General features: G+C 35.9%; 2 protein-coding genes across 3 annotated transcripts in view; both read left to right on the forward strand.

The window, feature by feature from the left end:
• Positions 1 to 3,089: 3,089 nt before the first annotated feature.
• Positions 3,090 to 9,498, forward strand: LOC106881575 (uncharacterized). 2 transcript variants are annotated; one of them, XM_014932031.3, is made up of 3 exons: positions 3,090 to 3,345; positions 4,352 to 4,545; positions 6,306 to 9,498. In XM_014932031.3, the coding sequence occupies exon 3, from the start codon at positions 6,811 to 6,813 to the stop codon at positions 7,924 to 7,926; it is 1,116 nt and encodes a 371-aa protein (XP_014787517.1). In that variant the 5' UTR covers positions 3,090 to 3,345; positions 4,352 to 4,545; positions 6,306 to 6,810; the 3' UTR covers positions 7,927 to 9,498. The 2 variants fall into 2 exon arrangements, with proteins under 2 accessions (XP_014787517.1, XP_052825798.1); XM_052969838.2 differs by lacking the exon at positions 3,090 to 3,345 and having other exon boundaries at positions 3,987 to 4,545.
• Positions 9,499 to 19,793: 10,295 nt separating this feature from the next.
• The window catches only part of LOC149134891 (uncharacterized), a 1,050-nt gene continuing 540 nt past the window's right edge, over positions 19,794 to 20,303 (forward strand). The window contains exons 1-2 of the mRNA XM_089355791.1: positions 19,794 to 20,205; positions 20,288 to 20,303. The exon at positions 20,288 to 20,303 is cut by the window's right edge and continues 540 nt beyond it. Coding sequence (XP_089211917.1) covers positions 19,927 to 20,205; positions 20,288 to 20,303 — 295 coding nt within the window. The 5' untranslated portion in view covers positions 19,794 to 19,926. The remainder of the gene's footprint in view (positions 20,206 to 20,287) is intronic.

Genomic DNA, 20,303 nt, shown 5'->3' on the forward strand with positions numbered 1-20,303 from the left:
TTAAAATGCAGAGCAATCTTCAGCTGCACTAAGACATAGAATTTAATTATTTTCTGTCTGTCTCCCTAACCTCTGGGAGGTTTTAGGCATTATTATACTAATGTATCCATCTGTTCTAATTTTATTAAATTCTGTCTTTGTGCAGCTGAGTCTTGCTCTGCATTTTAAATTGATGTAATGTTTACATTGTTCAATTAAATGGAGTTGCATGAAACGATCGTACTGCATTACCTCTGGATATCCTTGTTGCTTATTTTGATTTTAATCACCTTACTTTGAAATTGTATGGATAATACCTTACTAAATTCTGGTGCCTAAACTTAAGTACCATATTCACCTAAATCTAAATTTTTGCTGAACTCATCATATATATATATATATATATACATATATAATTAATGAACAATATTTGGGTTAAATCCAAATCTAAGGTTTATTAAACATTTATTCTTAGAAACAGAATTGTTTCTATCAAATTATCTCCTTCATAGAAATCATTACATCTAATTTGATTATTTTGAATGCAGAAAACAACCATTGTATCTGTGAAATTGGAAATCTTGGTGCTTTATTTTACAATATACATTTAATCCGTGTTGGTACATTGCTGGCTCATCTTGAAACAAGTACCATAGACTGCTATATGCAGCTATGACTCTCAGTTTACTGGATTGCATTGTTTAGTTCCAATCCCACTTTACATCCAATTCTAAGCTATGTACACCAACTAAATCTGCCAGCTATCCTTTTGTGCCCTACCTGGCTTACTACCACATGCTGCCTACAAGTCAAGTGAGAAAGCACTTCTGCTTATTTCAAACCAAGGAATAAGGTAGTCTTTTGTCCCAACCACTAAGCCATGCACTTCCTCATAGCTGATAAATATTAAATAACAAAGTGTACTAGGTGATTTTTTATGTGGCATTGGCATGAGCACTTTTATCTGAGACTGGCATGGGCATTTTTACATGACCCCAACACCTGCGAACACTTGACAGATGGACCTCTCATCTGAGAGAGGGACATACAGAACATACCTATATAGGCGCAGGAGTGGCAGTGTGGTAAGTAGCTTGCTTACCAACCACATGGTTCCGGGTTCAGTCCCACTGCGTGGCACCTTGGGAAAGTGTCTTCTACTATAGCCTCGGACCGACCAAAGCCTTGTGAGTGGATTTTGTAGACGGAAACTGAGAGAAGCCCATAGTATATATGTATATATATGTGTGTGTATGTTTGTGTGTCTGTGTTTGTCCCCCTAACATTGCTTGACAACCAGTGCTGGTGTGTTTATGTACCCCGTCACTTGGCAGTTCAGCAAAGGAGACCGAAAGAATAAGTACTAGGCTTACAAAGAATAAGTCCCAGGGTCGATTTGCTCGACTAAAGGCGGTACTCCAGCATGGCCACAGTCAAAATGACTGAAAACAAGTAAAAGAGTATATGTATGGACAGCCACAGTTTTACTTAGCTTAATATGTCTTCTTAAGCACAGTAAACTGCCAGGAATCATGGTCCCTTATCATCTCTGTGAGGCCCAACGGCTGAAGATCCCTTCTCCCTTTGTCCCACATCTTTCTGGGTCTACCAGGAAACTGCAATTCAATCTATGTAAATAAAACATGTATTAATAATTGTAATTATATCAACAATAACTATGTAGACGAAAGCAGAGAGTATGGGGCAATCTGTGCCCAAGCGCCACTTTCAACCCTCTCCTTGATCAATCTGATCAATTTTCAAGGTGTCACCTACTTTCTACTAGTGTAAAATTTTCGGGGGACTGGATTGATGTCCCACCTGTGTCCAACATTGGAGGTCTATTTAGTCTTGATAAGCTCCGCATCTCCATTGCACTCATCCATCGGGGACTGACATGTTGCTGTGATAAGTCTTCATGATCTGTCTTGCCACCTAAATGCTGGCTGTTTCACTCATCACACCAAGCTAAACTTGATCATTAAGTGGACCCTGGCTCAGATTAATATCCCCTCAGTTCTGGACCCGGCAGGATTATTCAATAGTGATGGGGAGAGATCAGATGGTCTTACCCTCTGTCCCTGGGTAAGAAGTAGGTGCCCCATCCGGGATGCCACAATCTGTGACTTCTTTGCTTCTTCCCACATCCTGGATGCTGCTGTAAATGGGGGGTCACTGCTTCTGGAGCTGAACAGAACAAAATCCTGAAGTATCAGGACCTGTCAGCGAACTACCTCTTCCAGCCTGTGGCTTTTGAGATTGAAGGGGCTGGGCCGCTAACGGCGAAGTTATTGTCATCGCTTGTGAGGGTACTTGGCTGTTCCACCACTTTGTGCTGCATTGATGGTTTTTTTTTTCTTTTTCTCTCTTTTACTTGTTTCAGTCATTTGACTGTGGTCATGCTGGAGCACCGCCTTTAGTCGAACAAATCGACCCCAGGACTTATTCTTTGTAAGCCTAGTACTTATTCTATCGGTCTCCTTTGCCGAGCCGCTAAGTTACGGGGACGTAAACACACCGGCATCGGTTGTCAAGCGATGTTGCGGGGGACAAATACAAACACACACACATACATCTACACGACGGGCCTCCTGCCTACGCTCACTAAATCCACTCACAAGACCTTGGTCGGCCCGAGGCTGTAGTAGAAGACACTTGCTCAAGATGCAACGCAGTGGGACTGAACCCGGAACCATGTGGTTGGTATGCAAGCTACTTACCACACAGCTACTTCCGCGCCTCTTTCTCCCCATTTTTTGTTTTATTTCTTGTTGTTCTTTTGTAAAATATATTCCTTTTCATATACTATCTAGACATTTAAAATAGTTTTCTCTCACTTAACTAGAGACAGTCTCTGTAAGTTGATGTCGAAAATATTATTTAGATCTGCTCTCGTTTAGGTTTAGTGGAAAAAAAAATTCAAAATGTGCTGAAAGATAGCTTACTCTATAGAAGAAAAGGTAAGGTCATGCCAAGATGATATCGTTGTGACTTTGATATTCAGGTATTACCTCGTATGAACTGTTAATCTCTCTCCTGTACTTCTGTCACTGTTTTGCAAAGGAAACGATTGAAAGTGATTTGAGTAGTTACTTCCCTTACATCATTTAAAATGTGTAATTGAGCTGATTTATTTCATGTAATGAGTCTAATTTTTTAGACTATTCACGGTCAAATCTACGGCCCGCAGGATTCTCTGCATGTAATGTGGGTCTCTGGGTAGGCAAGACGTCGGACTCAGCACAGACAAGGAAAGACAATATTTTCCCTGGTTAATACCTCCGAGTTCCCTCTAAGATAGCTTTTGTCACACGCTATCCATTGTTTCTGATACTTTAGTCCCATAGAGAAGAGCTTGCAATATCTGTAAGTAGCTCCTGCCATACGGTAATCTTTCGTTTTAGGATCACGTAAGTGTGGGATTGAAAATGAAAGTAAACGAAGTCAGGAATACACTAGTATGAACTTGGCAATCCTGAGGATGCGAAACAAATAGCAAAAGTACTTTTAAAGTATATTATTAAACATCAGTTATCAATTGTAGACATCTGTTTTAATTTCTCAACCACATCATTTAGATAAATCATGAGAGGAGCGTTGGAATCTTTTCGTTTTGGCTACCACTTATTTAATTTCTTCAATGTTTGTTCCACTTGATTTCATATTTAGAATATTTGTGCAGTTTTTCATCGTAAAAGGTGACATTTATAAAAAAAAAAAAATGCTACAGGTAATTGCAAATTGACAACTCATTTCAAAAACAGATTTCTCTTCCAATGAGTTGTCAATTCCTCATAACTTTCCCGTGTATTCTTCTTTTTTTTTTTTTTGTAAAAAAATATCTACTCTTTCCTAAGTTAATTAAATGATGTCGTTAAGAAATGAAAAATAAAATGTATTAAAAATTGACTTCTTAAGCATTGAATTTTTCATTTCGTTTGCTCATTATAGCAACTTAAATTTTATACATTTCTAATTTTATTATCATCCATTTTCAATCCCGCACTTATAATATTTATCTCTTACACACACGCACAATCACACAGACACGCAATTATTCACTGCCGTATCACTTCTCATTCATTACTTCCGGTAGCAATAACCCTGTTTCTGAATTATCAGGAAATCATTTCCAAGTTTATTTTCGCTATTATTAACTAAAATTTCCTTTTGAATATTATCCAGAGCTATTACTGGTCCTCCCATTACCAAAAAATTCTACAATTCCATTATAAGAACTAAACGAAATACTATTAGTACATAAATTGCAATAATTCCTCTGCATATCCATTATTCGCATTGAGAAAGATTTCTTCGGTCACAAAGAATATATATATATATATATTATTATTATTATTATATATCCTTTCAGAGGATATAGTCCATTGCTGCAAAATAATATGAAATTACATTGGAATCAAAGGTGAAGATAAAGCATCTGTGAAGAATCGTAACAAATAGTTTGATGTTTGGTAGGAATACATTGAAAAGTTGTGTTGGCAGTGTCATTGTTCTCTCGTTGACAGCAAGTTTGACATATTGGCACTTCAGGACTCTCATTCATACGTAAGTATTAACCCATTACCTCCCATAGTTCTATTAACTGGAATTTTTTTTTATGAAACTTGATTTCTAGCATAAAACAGCCTTAGAAACACGCTGGAATGATCAAAATAACATTTTAAATAGAACTAAGTGAGATATTGGGTGAAAAATTAGCAAACATCATTTGAATATCAGAGAAATATACCAAGTAGATAAAGCAAAAAGGTTAGATATGTGTAAATATTGACAGTTAATTACGAAATTTGTAATTTTTAAGTGATCTCATATGAGATCACTGGTAGGTAATGGGTTAAGTATCTCGAATCAATTCGATATTTTGGTTTTTATGAACATAAAGCTACGTTTATATATTTTGTATTATTTCAGTTATTTGTTGTTTTAGTTTCATTTCAGCTTCGATTATGCTGAACTTTTTATTTAAAAAAAAAAATTCTTCCATCCATCTCCACCCCCTTAATTATTCAAGCATAATGTATATTAGACGACTAAACTATTGTCGATCCATTTTAATAGCTGAATGGTGTAATTTGATTGCTATTTCTAGACGACAGATGCTCCGTCACGTTTTAGTTGGTAAATTTTCAGATTAACACCCGCACGATTACCTAACCCTAACCCTAAAATCCTAACACTAACTCTAAAACCGTAACCCTAATCGTGTAATCCTAACCCTAAAACCCTAACCCTTTTAGTTTGTTCCGGATTACAATCTCGGTAATATTTTCAAAATGCTTACCAGCATTTCATCCGACTTTACGTTCTCAGTTCAAATTCCACCGAGGCCGACTTTGCTTTCCATCCTTTTGGGATCGATAAAATAAGTATGTCTCCTTGCTCAAGAGTCACTATACTGTCTGAAGGTATATCTGTTGTTTGCAAATACGAACGTTTCATACAAACGTATTTTTTATTTTTCACTTGTATTATTCATTGGACTGCGACCATGCTGGGACACTACCTTGAAGTGGTTTAATTGAACGAGTCGACCATAGTAGTTATTTTTAAAGCCTGGTACTTATTCTTTCGGTCGCTTACGTCGAACTGCAACGTTACAGGAACGTAAACAAACCAACACCGGTTGTCAAGCGGTGGTGGGGGACAAGCACAAACACACAAATATGTATAGGACGAGCTTCTTTCAGTTTCTGACTATTAATCTACTCACAAGGCTTTGGTCGGCTTGTGGCTATAGTAGAAGACACTTGCTTAAGGTATATGCTGTGGGACTGAACCTGGCACCATGTGTTTGGGAAGCAATCTTCTTGCCACACAGTCACGTCTATATCTTTCACCTTTTACTCGTTTCAGTCATTAGACTGCGGCCATACTGGAGCACCGCAGGGAAGAAGTTTTGTTGAACGAATTGACGCCAGTGGTTATTTCTTTCTTAAAGTCTTGTATTTATTCTGTTGTTCTCTTTAGTCGAACCGCTTAGTTACCAAAGCTTACACACACAAGATGGCCTTTCTGTTTCTGTCTACTAAATCCACTAAAGATTTTGGTTGTCCTGAGGCCATAGTCAACGACCCTTGAGCAAGGTACCACGCAGTAGGACTGGACCTGAAACTGTGTTGTCAGGAAGCAAACTTATCACAACACAGTGACACCTGTATGATTAAAGCAAAAAGTAAAATTCAGTTGTTCAAAGTAAAGGCTTGAGTTTACAATAAATTAGTACAAAAATGATGCTTATTTTTCACTGTTCAATCTCTGCTGTTTAAGTATATTTTCTATCTTATTCTGTTTCTTTGTTATTTCAGATTCCGACTACTTTGGCACAACATTCATGTTTTTCGCATGGTTCAACGGTATTATCATCTGCTAAAGAAGCTATACAAAATGGATAAAACCTTCTTTTATACAAGTCTGAAATATTTCTCCTGAATTGAGATTTGCAACGCTATTTCTCTACTTCACTGAATATCTACAAAATAATTTTCATTCTTTATATACATGGATAAATTTACCCTGAAGATATAACTGGCTTCTCTGGAAAACATTTTATATGTGGATATGTCATGACAAAAAGTTTTCCTTTAGTTTTTGCTCCATGTTACAAAGAAGGATTCTGTCACACTAAGCTTTCTCACAATAATTAAATCTGAAATGATGATATCTGAATAAAATTTACCATGTAGGTAACTGTTTGCAGCATCTTCAAATAAGATAACAGTTTATGGCAATATAGTTGAAGAAATATTTGTTAGGCATCAAATATAAAGACTACAGAACAAAAGGTATTCATATATTGTATGAAAGAAAGAAATGATGGAAAACGAGCTTTGTGAGGAGACCCTGGTTAAATATAAAACACAATACAAAAGGATTGGTTTTCCCTATGAGATACTGAAACAGATAGCAAAAGCATCATACTTCTGTGATATCTGTAAAAAGTCTTTCTCTAAAAAGAGTAACTTAACCAGACACAAACGTATTCATACAGGAGAGAAACCATATCACTGTGATATCTGTGGAAAATCATTCTCTCAAAGTACTGTCTTAAAAACTCACCAAAGTATTCATACAAGAGATAAACCATATCAGTGTGATATCTGCGGTAAATCATTCTTTCGAAGGAGTTCATTCAATTCTCACAAACACGTTCATACAGGAGAGAAATCGAGTCGCAGTGATATCAGTGCAAAATCATTCTCTACAACAGTTAACTCGACTTCTCGCAAACACATCCATACAGGCGAGAGGCCATTTCACTGTGATATTTGTGGCAAATCGTTCGCTATAGAACGTCATTTAACTATTCACATGCGTATTCATACAGGAGAGAAACCATATCACTGCGAGATTTGTGGTAGATCATTCTCTCAAGCAAATCACTTGACTACTCATGTACGAATTCATACTGGTGAGAAACCATATCACTGTGATATCTGTGGTAAATCTTTCTCTGTAACATGTAGCTTAACTAAACACAAACGCATTCATACAGGAGAGAAGCCATATCATTGTGATATCTGTGGTAAATCATTCTCTATAGACAGTCACTTAACCACGCACAAACGCATTCATACAGGAGAGAAGCCGTATCTTTGTGATGTCTGTGGTAAATCGTTTTCTCGAAGGAGTTACTGGACCTCTCATGAACGTATTCATTCAGGAGATAAGCCATACCACTGTGACATCTGCAATAAATCTTTCTCACAAAGTGGTGACTTAAATACTCATAAACGTATTCATACAGGAGATAAACCATATCACTGTGATGTCTGTGGTAGATCGTTCTGTCGAAGAAGTCACCTGACTACACACAAACTCATACATACAGGAGATAAGCTTTATCACTGTGACATTTGTGGTGAATTATTCTCCGAAGAAAATAATTTAAATACTCACAAATGGATTCATACAGGGGAGATACCATAACACTAATGTATAGAAGATCATTCTCTCTTAACACAAATGCATTCTTACAGGTAACAAGCAATATCATTGTTTCTATACAGCTGTAAACAGACAATAATTAGCTCCTGTAACACCTTCTTTCATAATTTAGACAATATTGAATATGGAGAATTATTGTGAGAATCTAATAACATTACATCATCATCATTTAATGTCTGTTTTCCATGCTATAATCTAATAATGTTACCTAAGCTAATTATAGTATGTTGTTCACAGCTGTATAGAAACTAATATTCATTGAATTATTGAGGATGGCACAAACAATTCCCAAGTGACAAGGTTGACAATTTGTCAAAACATTTACCAATGAAACATCGCCATATCACTTATATCTATTTTAAATCATTGTCACAGAATACGAGTACATTTTTCATTGAAATGAGTAACTATATTGAAAGAAATACCTGAACTGACCCCAGATATATTCACACAGGAGGGAAAAGAATATATCATTGCTATTATGTAAAACTGTCGTATGTTCAAAGTTGGCCAAATGTGTTTTTTTATTTCAATATTTATTTTTGCCTGCAATAGCCGGTTCTTTTAGTCAAACTATTGTATCTCCAGCTGCTTCAGATGCCAAGATATGAAAAATTGTCAAAGTGTAGTTCAACGGTTTTTGCTATGGAATGGTGAAACTATTTGTTTGTTTTCTGAAAAAGCAACGTTTTGGACTTAAAACACTTTTGCATAATAGCAACAATATTAATATTGAGAAATTTTTTGAAAAAATATTTATTTTTTAACATTGTGATTAAACAGTTGAGTAATCTTAAATTAAGGACTACATTATTGTGCAGTCATGTTTTAAATAAAATATATACACCATTTATGAAAATATTTCATCTTACCATATGATGTATGTATGAGATCTTGAATTTGTATGTAAATATATCTTTTATTTGTTACTGTCATTAGACTGTGGCCATACTGGAGCATGACCTTGAATGAATTAACCCCAGTACTTTTTTCCGTAAAGCCTGGTACTTATTCTATTGGTCTCTTTTACTGAATCGCTAAGTTATGGGGGTGTAAATACACCAACATCTGTTGTCAATCAGTTATAGGGGGTAGGGACAAACAGACACACACACATAGATGTATGTATGTATAAATGACTGGTTTCTTTCAGTTTCCATCTACCAAATCCACTCACAAGGCTGTGGTAGAAAATACTTGTCCAAGCTGTCATGCAGTGGGACTGAACCTGGAAACTTGCTGGGAAGCAAACTTGTTACCATACAGCCACACCTACCCCTATATATATATATATATATATATATATATATATAAAAAATAGGAGATGGAATGTGTAATAGACTTTATTGGGTACAACATGTGCTTCAACTTGTTCTGGTTCTCTTCAGGTATATCAATAAAGTGTCTCACTGAAGATCTCTTTGAGTCGGCTTATGTATTTATTTATTTATTTTCTATATCTTTTATGCTTTCTTTCATCATGTTAGTGTGAAATTTATATATCATCATCATTTAACGACTGTTTTCTATGCTGGCATGGATTGGATAGTTTGACAGGATCCAGCAAGCCATTGGGCTGTGCCGAGCTCCAGTGTCATCTTTGGCACATTTTCCATCTTAATGCCAACCACCTTACAGTGAGCACTAGGTACTTTTTTCTCATGCCACTTGCACTTGGGAGATTTGCAAGTAAGTCGTGTGACAGGAAAGAGAAAAGCCCCCACTGACTAGAGGAAGGGAGAAGTGGCTTTACACCAGGTGCTGAGAGGATAAAGTATGATTGAGGGATAAGAACAGGTGTCTTGCTATGGAGGGGATATGTAACTTCCCTACATTATAAAGCCGAGTAGTAGTAATTATGAAGATAAAGAAGGCTGTTGTGATGGTGGAATGTATTTGGAAAATTTTATCATTTCTTATATTCATAGTACAAGTCTATTACAATTTGATGGTTGAGCTGGATATTAATTTGTATGCATCAATATATCTATTGTGGTGCGTGGCTTAGTGAATAAGGTGTTGGACTCATGAGTATAAGATTGTGATTTCGATTCCTGGACTGGGCGACGCATTGTGTTCTTGAGCAAAACGCTTCATTCATGTTGCTCCAGTCCACTCAGCTGGTAAAAGTGAGTAACCCTGTGACGGACTGGCATCCTGTCCAGGTGGGGAATATATACGCCATTGAAACTGGGGAAGCCGACCCTCATGAGCCTGACATGGCACGAGAAGAAAACATCATCTCAGTATATTTATCAACTTTTATTTGCAAATGCTGCAAAGTTCTTTACTACAGCTTATCACCACCTTGTCTTGATCTGTTGTCGTCTGAGCTGTGAGGCCCAAAATCTCCATATTTGACCTCACCAATCTATATGTGAATATTTTTAATAAAGAAATCAATATTTTTAGAAAGATGTATTTACTTTTCTCAGTCATTTATTTACAAATAGAAATAATGCTAAACCTTTAGCATTTAGATGTAAAAGAGTAAAAACCCCTTTGAAATTGAACCTAGAAAGTTCCCCACCAAAGCAGAAGTCCCAGGCTAGGTTGTTTGTGGAAGACCAGCAGTTGCCCATACATACCAGCCTCCTTTCTTCACACCACTGATGTTATCCCAGGGAAAGGCAAAAGGCTGATACAGCGTGGTACCAGTAATGTCGCTTCTCATTTCTGCCACTGAGTGAACTGGAGCAACGTATAATAAAGTGTCTTGCTCAAGAACACACTACACAGCTCAGTCCAGGAATCAAACTCACTACCTCATGATTGTGAGCTCAGTGCTCTAACCACTAAGACACATGCTTTCACTGTCAAATGTAATACTTATTTATTCACATTTAGAATTAATCCTGCACTATCTCATAGCTTCAAGATTTTGATGATCGCATCCTCATTTAACGTCCATTGTCCATGCTGGCATGGGTTGGACGGTTTGACTGGGCTGACTCGCTGGAAGACTGCGCCAAGCTCCAGTCAGATTTGGTATGGTTTTCTACAGCTGGATGCTCTTCCTAATGCCAACCATTCTGAGAGTGTAATGGATGCTTTTACATGCCATTTGTGTGACACCGGTATCTGCCACGACTACAATTTTGCTCAGCTTGATGGGTCTTCTCAAGCACGACATAATACCAAAGGTCTTGGTCATTGCCTCCATAAGGCCCAACACTTGAAAGGAACTCGGCCACTTTGCTTCCATAGAAGACTAAAAAAAAACAATGTCAGTGATGCTCATTTAAACCCAGGATCTCAAGACAAGGATACATATAAACATGCACCCATGCTAGCATGGAAGGCAGACGTTTAAACAACGATGATGATGATACATATATGACAGGCTTCTTTCAGTTTCCATTTATCAAATTCACTTACAAGGCTTTGCTTGGCTCAGAGCTATGGTTGCAGACTCTTCCCCAAGGTGCGATGCAGTGAAGCTACCTCAAGACCATATGGTTGGGAAGCAAGCTACTTAGCCAAGCTTGGCTCTCATATCACCATCCTCGTTTAACATCCACCTTCCATATATATATATATATATATATATATTCCTGATAAAAAAGCTACAAACTCACCACTATCTAATATTAGTGTCCATTTAAAAGCATAAAAAATAATGTAAAACTATAGTACATTATTAGTCTATCTTAGTTAATAAAAAAATTGCTGCAAGTTGTCTTTATTCAATGGTTTTTAAATAGTATGTAACATATCACAGTTCGACTAAATATTTATAAAACTATTTACCTTATATATATATATATATCATCATCATCATTTAATTTCTGTTTTCTATCCAAGCATGTGTTAGACAGTTTGACAGGATCTGGTAAGCTACTGCATTGAGCAGTAATGTCATCTTTGACTGGATGCCCTTTCTAATGCCAATCACTTTACAATGTACTGGATGCTTCCATATGTTTGCTATCCCTATTTATATAACTATCTTCAAAATTTTGACAGGGTTAACCTGGGTTAAAATGGGTTATTACATTAAAATACTGCTGCAAAACTTAAAATCATTTTATTTCTTAACATTGGTTAAACAGTATTCATACTACTAAATATTCTTTCAGGTTTTGCATTGGAGTGAGGAAGTATCAAAACTGAAATAGCAAAATCTGTGTAGAATTTTTAAATGAATTGTTTCCAAAAGTTTCACAAAGAAAATAAACTGAAAAATTTTTTTTTAAATAACTAATAACTGAATTGATTAAACTATACACATGTGTATCTCAAATGTAAATATATCAGAAATAACAGTGACAAACTAAATATACACTGCCGGAACATCTTGTTGACAAACCACAGCAGTAATTGTTTTCACCTCAATAAGCGTAATTGATTGGTTGAAATTACCGAAATACAACTTTAACATGAAATAACTTCAAAAATAAACAATTTTCTTAAAAACGCCAAGAGTAAATGATGTTTTAAATGACACTTTCTACCACTATACGAAATTTGAAAGTGTTTAGTTACAAAAAAATATTTTTTCTATGTGCCGGCCAAAAGGAAAAGATCCATAAGGGCTTTACTAAAAAAATAAGCGAATAAATCAATATGAGTTTTATTGATCCAGTTTAACATGTACTTTCAAAACTGGTGCCATGCTCAATGATTGCCATAGCAGCAACAGCAACCACAACAAGATGTGCTTTTTCTGTATTGCCAGTCAGGTTTCTCTCTCGTTCAGGCCATTTGCTAACGATGTTCAATACTCTCCTGCTCCCTCACTCCATTTCATTTCTGCTGTCATACTCTCATTCCCTTCACCATCCCTGCTTTCTTCTTCTGCTGTAGCCCTGTTCTATTTGCATTCTTGAACTTACAGCCAGGAACAAAAGAACACATCATAGGGTTGTGAGAGCTCACTAATGCTGGTGCTAAGATTAAATTACACAAGTATTAAATTATTGGACAAAATAGTGAAAGTCATGGAAATAGTCATAGCACAATTATTTGGGAAGAGAATTAGCTAAGATTAGATACAGTTTAGCTCCTGATGCCATCTTCCTAGTGACATCGCTGCAAGTGAAGTACCCAGCTAGAAGGCATTTTGACTGGATTCCATGCTCTGGTGGTCATTAAAAATGAATGGCTTGTAAGGTTAACACAAACCATGGATGTAAATGCAACCAGAAATAAATACAACTAATTTACTATATTGGTAGAGGCCCTCTAGTACTCAGTTCCCAGCCCTCTTCTATTTATTTTGGTCCTCTAGGCCTTAGACAAATTAAAAACTTCTGTCTATGAGCACTGCTCTATGCTGAAGACATACTAAACTGAATCTAAAGGAATTAGAGAAATTCCAAACCCTAGATGAAACCAAGAAGCATCAAGGTAAATTTAACAAAAGCTGAAGTAAAGAGAAAAGAAGACAGGTCTCTGTTACCATCAGAAAATGGTTGTTATCAATATGCAGAAAAGGAGGAAGTATGAATTTCATTTGGCATACCAAATGTAAACTGGATACACAAGAAGTGCAATGGAATAAAAAAGCAAACCAACCGAAGACTGTAGATGCAGAGGAGCAATTAGCCCTAGGGCACACAGCCCTGGAGATTCCCTAGAAGTAGTTGATAGCTTCTGTTACTTTGGTAGCATTATTAGTAGTGTTGTTGGATATTCTGAAAATATAGAAGCCAGAGTAAGGATGGGTTGGGAAAAGATCTCAGCCCTTTTATCTATGTTTTTTTTTCCCCCTCTCAGAGTGAAAAGCAGATTGTGTGTATAAACTACAATACCTCTTAGTGGTAGTTTTAACTTGCGAATTATGAAAATTATGTGAAACTACATTTACGAAAGAAATTTCAAAAAGATCAATCGCAGGGAATCAAACAGAAATGATTCAACACTAACAACGAAAAACTAGCAGGAATTCTAGATTACTTTTTATAAAAAATGAACTATAGTTATAGCTATTTGTTAGATGAATATTTTGATGTGCTATGTTGTCTCAGAAGACTCTAGATCAGGCAGGTGCAACTCTTGAGATGATGGCTGCGTGAAATATGATTCAGCACACGACTAAAAATAAATTCAAGGCAATTTTAATAAACGTTTATTTTCCTCGCAAAATTAGGTGTACCATTCAGAAAGTCCTGCAATTTGCCCATGACTCTTCTAGATCTAGAAATTGGCAAATCTTTGCAGACAGAGAATTTTTTTTTTTCTATTCTTTTTCACCTTCCAAAAGAGAAAGCGAGAATTAACTCTCCTGATATCGATTCTTCCATAAACACCGGTCTTGCGTCACTTCCGGTAACAATATATTGAGAATCAATGAACTCACAGCTTATTAATTGAAAACCAAAGAAAACGAATTATTGACTATAATTAGCTTTTGGGTGGTCACAGATGTGATTTGGCTATATGGTAGAATAAGTCTACGGCACATCAGTCGTTAATTTTATCTTAAACAAACAAAATAAAGCAAGGGCAATCTTTCGTTTTGACTCGAATGCGTGTGCAAATTGTATTAAAGGATAACCTACAAGTGTACAAGACAATTTCTCCGAATAATGAAACATCCCTCCTGCTGTTAATAAGTCCCTGTCACTTGCAAAAAGATATAGATACACATTAAAATTTCTCTATCAGACGTTAGATAAAATATCAGTATTTGATGTCTTTATCTTCTTTCTGATTGATATTGTCTTAAGAATTCATTCAAAGTTGTTCTCTTATGCGTCAAGATGAACATGTTTGGCATTTTAACTACATTGATATGTAAGTATTAATTATATCGTATTATCGATTCAATATCTTTTTATCCTTTTAGTCTCCAGTTGTTTAGTTCCAGGTTAGCCCCCCCCCCCCCATTTTTTTTTAATGATAGAGCATTGTGATTTAGTTATTATTTCTTACGTTTTTTTTTATTTACCAAAAGGCATAACTACAGAGTTGTACCCCCCAGACTTTGGAAGGTCATAACTTTCAGAAAAATGAATATTTTTTAATGAAATTTTCTATGCATATAGTATTTATTATGTAGATTCTGAATATACAAAAGTTTTTGGGAATGAGGGTGGGGGACAATTTTCGGAAATTCCAACAGAGTCCACTTAAATTCTTCTTAACTTCCAGGAAAATTAATATTTTTTCGTGAAATTTTCTACAAATATACCTTGATGTATGTACATTTCGAGCATGTATGAATTTTTAAGGAAACAACTGCAGGTTATTTTTGAGAAGTGTTCCCCACTCGGTGGTGTTTCGGAGCAAGTCGTCCATATTTGTTTCATTTTTCTCTATTATGTGCGTATGTGCATCCGTAGATTTCTAATGAAGTAATAAGCAGAAAAGAGAAGCCGTCATAAGAAAACTTACGTTAAAAATAACATGCACACGATTTTTTTTTTTTCTCAATAGTAGTAAATCCCAAAGTAAACGTTTCGGCACTATCACGCTATTAGATGTCAGAAGTGAAAGTAGTCGCTGTCTGTCAGCCTGCTTGCCTGTCTGCCTGCATGCCTGCTGCTGGCCTGTCTGCCTGCTTGCCTGCTGCTGGCCTGTCTGCCTGCTTGCGTGCTGAGCTATCTGTCTGTCTGTCTGTCTGTCTGCTGGTTTGAGTTGATACTTTGGCTTACTTACTTACTGATATCTATCTACTATGTATCTATCTATCAATTATTAGAAAACACAAATTTAATATAAAAACATTTTCCTGAAATTGCAAATTATTTAAAATATAAAAATATAATTTTCAACAGAGAGAATTTATCAAAATAGAAAACAAATGAAGTTTGAAGTTAAGTTTCAAAATAAATGTGATACTTATGCTCCGTAGATACTTATACTCTGTAATGTTTCAAACGCATGGATATAGGTGTCGAATTTGTTCCAATAACTTCTGGAAGATCTCATCCTTGAATTCGTAACGCCACATGAATTCTATTAGATGTGTTTGCAGTAAATTCCGGGTTGTCCCATTTTCTCTTTTGTTCTGGTTCTTGGCATGTTTTCATAGGCATTCGATGTGATTTGTTGTGGCAAATGTAACCGGATCAACAAAATTTATTGAATGGTTCACGGTTAAATGTCTATATCCTAGCGTGTTTAGTGTATTATATGAACGCCAGAGGTCAGAAATTATTGTTGTTCCTGGTAAAATCCGCTCTTGTATAATTTCTAAAAGGGTATCAGATGATCGATCTTCTACCGCAACTAAAAAACATCTTCTCGTATCTCTTTCTAACGCACCAAACACCCACTGCGTTTTAACCCGATGGCCAACATTATATTTTCTTCTAACAAACGCACTTTCATCTATCTCCACTATTCGGTTTGGTCCGCCTAACTTAATATTTTGCGCAATATAATACTCTGCACATACATCACGGCAGTAATTCCTCCAATCTGTTACAGCTACATTTGCTATACGACATTCCTGGCCTAAATTCTTAGCTAAATCTCCCTTAGCCCAATAATATAATATATCTATAATCTGCTCGCTTTTCAGTTTGCTATTATCTAGAAATTTCCCTTTCTAATGGAAATCAGTTTTCTACAAGGCCTTCCACATGACCATATCATGCCATCGGACAAATTGTTTTTGGCCACTTCCCTCATGCTAGCTCCACAAGAGGGACATATTTTTTCAGTATTTAACAATCCGTATGTCTTGAGCCAGTGAATACTAGCTGCTGTTGTTGCGGTGGCGATGGCAATGTCGCGGTGATTAATTCCATTTGCACTGGGATATGTAGAAGTCATCGTGAAAAACCTGCAACTAATTTGTTCTCGTGTAGATTTCAATTTGAATTACGCGCGCTTTTGGGTGTTCGTTGGTGGGTATGATGGGTAATTCTTGTAGAATTCCGTAGAATTTAAACAAGCGAAGGTAAGGTGGACGAGAATTTAAACAAATGAAGTTCAGTTTAAAGTTTATAAATAAATATATTTCATTCCATGTTCAGTTTAAACTTTATGAATAAATGTATTTTTGCATTATTCATTATTGTTTTTAAAAATAAATCACATATACCCATCATACCCACCCAAAAGCGCGCGTAATTCAAATTGAAATCTACACGAGAACAAATTAGTTGCAGGTTTTTCACGATGACTTCTACATATCCCAGTGCAAATGGAATTAATCACCGCGACATTGCCATCGCCACCGCAACAACAGCAGCTAGTATTCACTGGCTCAAGACATACGGATTGTTAAATACTGAAAAAATATGTCCCTCTTGTGGAGCTAGCATGAGGGAAGTGGCCAAAAACAATTTGTCCGATGGCATGATATGGTCATGTGGAAGGCCTTGTAGAAAACTGATTTCCATTAGAAAGGGAAATTTCTAGATAATAGCAAACTGAAAAGCGAGCAGATTATAGATATATTATATTATTGGGCTAAGGGAGATTTAGCTAAGAATTTAGGCCAGGAATGTCGTATAGCAAATGTAGCTGTAACAGATTGGAGGAATTACTGCCGTGATGTATGTGCAGAGTATTATATTGCGCAAAATATTAAGTTAGGCGGACCAAACCGAATAGTGGAGATAGATGAAAGTGCGTTTGTTAGAAGAAAATATAATGTTGGCCATCGGGTTAAAACGCAGTGGGTGTTTAGTGCGTTAGAAAGAGATACGAGAAGATGTTTTTTAGTTGCGGTAGAAGATCGATCATCTGATACCCTTTTAGAAATTATACAAGAGCGGATTTTACCAGGAACAACAATAATTTCTGACCTCTGGCGTTCATATAATACACTAAACACGCTAGGATATAGACATTTAACCGTGAACCATTCAATAAATTTTGTTGATCCGGTTACATTTGCCACAACAAATCACATCGAATGCCTATGAAAACATGCCAAGAACCAGAACAAAAGAGAAAATGGGACAACCCGGAATTTACTGCAAACACATCTAATAGAATTCATGTGGCGTTACGAATTGAAGGACGAGATCTTCCAGAAGTTATTGGAACAAATTCGACACCTATATCCATGCGTTTGAAACATTACAGAGTATAAGTATCTACGGAGCATAAGTATCACATTTATTTTTAAACTTAACTTCAAACTTCATTTGTTTTCTATTTTGATAAATTCTCTCTGTTGAAAATTATATTTTTATATTTTAAATAATTTGCAATTTCAGGAAAATGTTTTTATATTAAATTTGTGTTTTCTAATAATTGATAGATAGATACATAGTAGATAGATATCAGTAAGTAAGTAAGCCAAAGTATCAACTCAAACCAGCAGACAGACAGACAGACAGACAGATAGCTCAGCACGCAAGCAGGCAGACAGGCAAGCAGGCTGACAGACCAGCAACAGGCATGCAGGCAGACAGGCAGACAGACAGCGACTACTTTCACTTCTGACATCTAATAGCGTGATAGTGCCAACGTTTCTAGTAGAGAAGTAGAAGAGAACAGAAGCAGCGTATTACTTCATTACAAATCTACGGATGCACATACGCACATAATAGAGAAAAATGAAACAATTTCCGAAAATTGTCCCCCACCCCCATTCCAAAACACTTTCACCGGAAATTTTTGTATATTCAGAATCTACATAATAAATACTATATGCATAGAAAATTTCATTAAAAAATATTCATTTTTCTGAAAGTTATGACCTTCCAAAGTCTGGGGGGGGGGGTACAACTCTGTAGTTATGCCAAAAAAAAGTTAGAAATACACACTCATACACGCACATTGATCAGTAGATAGTAACAAAAAATATGAGTGATACTTCTTTCAAAGTGGGTCCTGTGACTGACAAGTTTTTCAATGGCAAACTGTAATACTTCAGAATCAACACAAATATTTCATTCTTTTGCTCTTTTACTCTTTTACTTGTTTCAGTCATTTGACTGCGGCCATGTTGGAGTACCCCCTTTAGTCGACAAAATCGACCTCAGGACTTATTCTTTGTAAGTCTAGTACTTATTCTATCGGTTCTTTTGCCGAACCGCTAAGTTACGGGGACGTAAACACACCAGCATCGGTTGTCAAGCGATGTTGGGGGGACAAACACACACACACATATATATGCATATATACGACGGGTATTGCCAAATATCTTCACTGTTAAAATTAGTACAAAGAATGAAGTATGAAAGCTTAAACAAATGCTCATATGTAGGGAGCCCTTTCAGAAATTTCTCTAGCACCAAACTGTCTTTTTTTTTTTTTTCATGTGGTTCCTAAAAATGTATAGTTCTTTAGGAGCCACACAGTTTCATGTTGAGAATGGCTGCATTGTGGTACAAAATCTGAAAAAAAATCTATCTGGAGTTTGAAAATTAGAAGACTTCCGACAAGATTGCATAATGTAATTTTACAGTAAATTATAAAGTAAATTTCAATTGTTCAGCTAAAGGTTTAAAACTACAGTTTATTTGTGTAAAAATGTAAAAATTTCAATATTGAATCTCTGCCTTTTAAATATCATTTATATTTTACACTATTTTTCTTTATTATTTCAGATTATTAGATGACAGTGGTGTTAAATATATTTTCTCTTCAAAGCATCAACAATATTCATCATCCAAAAATGTTATAAAGAACAACCTCCCACTCGCTTGTTTATATAAATCTATTTTTGAACTACCATGAAATATTCTATATGAACTGAGAATATTAGCAAAATTTCTTAACTTCACTACCTGGAATATGAACAAAATAATTTTGCGTTGTAATTGAACTCAGCTGAATTACACCACGAAGACATATCTGGTTTGTCTGCAAGAAATTACATCTATGGATTTGTCTTGATAAATGGTTTTACTTTAATGTTGCTCCACATTACAAGACAATGTTCTACTGTAATAAACCATCTTGGAATAATTGTCTATGAAATGATAGTAATATAATCAATCATTGTCTAAGTAGCTGTTTGCAGTTTCTTTAGATATTGACAACTATCACAGCTTATGGAAATATTTATTAGAAAACAGACTTTAAACTCTAACACAAGAGTGTCCATATATGTTGTGAAAGAAGAAAATTATGGAAACTGAATTATATGAGAACCAGGTCAAGTATAGTACACTGTCTAAAAGGATTGATTTCCCTGATGAGGTACATAAACAGTCAGGAAAAGCATCATACTTCTGTGATATCTGTAAAAAGTCATTCTCTAAAAAGAGTAACTTAACCAGACACAAATGTATTCATACAGGAGAGAAACCTTATCACTGTCATATCTGTGGCAAATCATTCTCTACAATAGTTCACGTAACTTCTCACAAACATATTCACACAGGAGAGAGGCCATTTCATTGTGATGTATGTGGTAAATCATTTGCTATAGATAGTCACTTAACTATTCACAAACGCATTCATACAGGAGAGAAACCATATCACTGAGATCTGTGGTAGATCGT

This window comes from Octopus bimaculoides, chromosome 7 (genome assembly GCF_046866305.1).
Source record: "Octopus bimaculoides isolate indiv1 chromosome 7, ASM4686630v1, whole genome shotgun sequence".
In the NCBI taxonomy this organism is placed as follows: domain Eukaryota; kingdom Metazoa; phylum Mollusca; class Cephalopoda; order Octopoda; family Octopodidae; genus Octopus; species Octopus bimaculoides.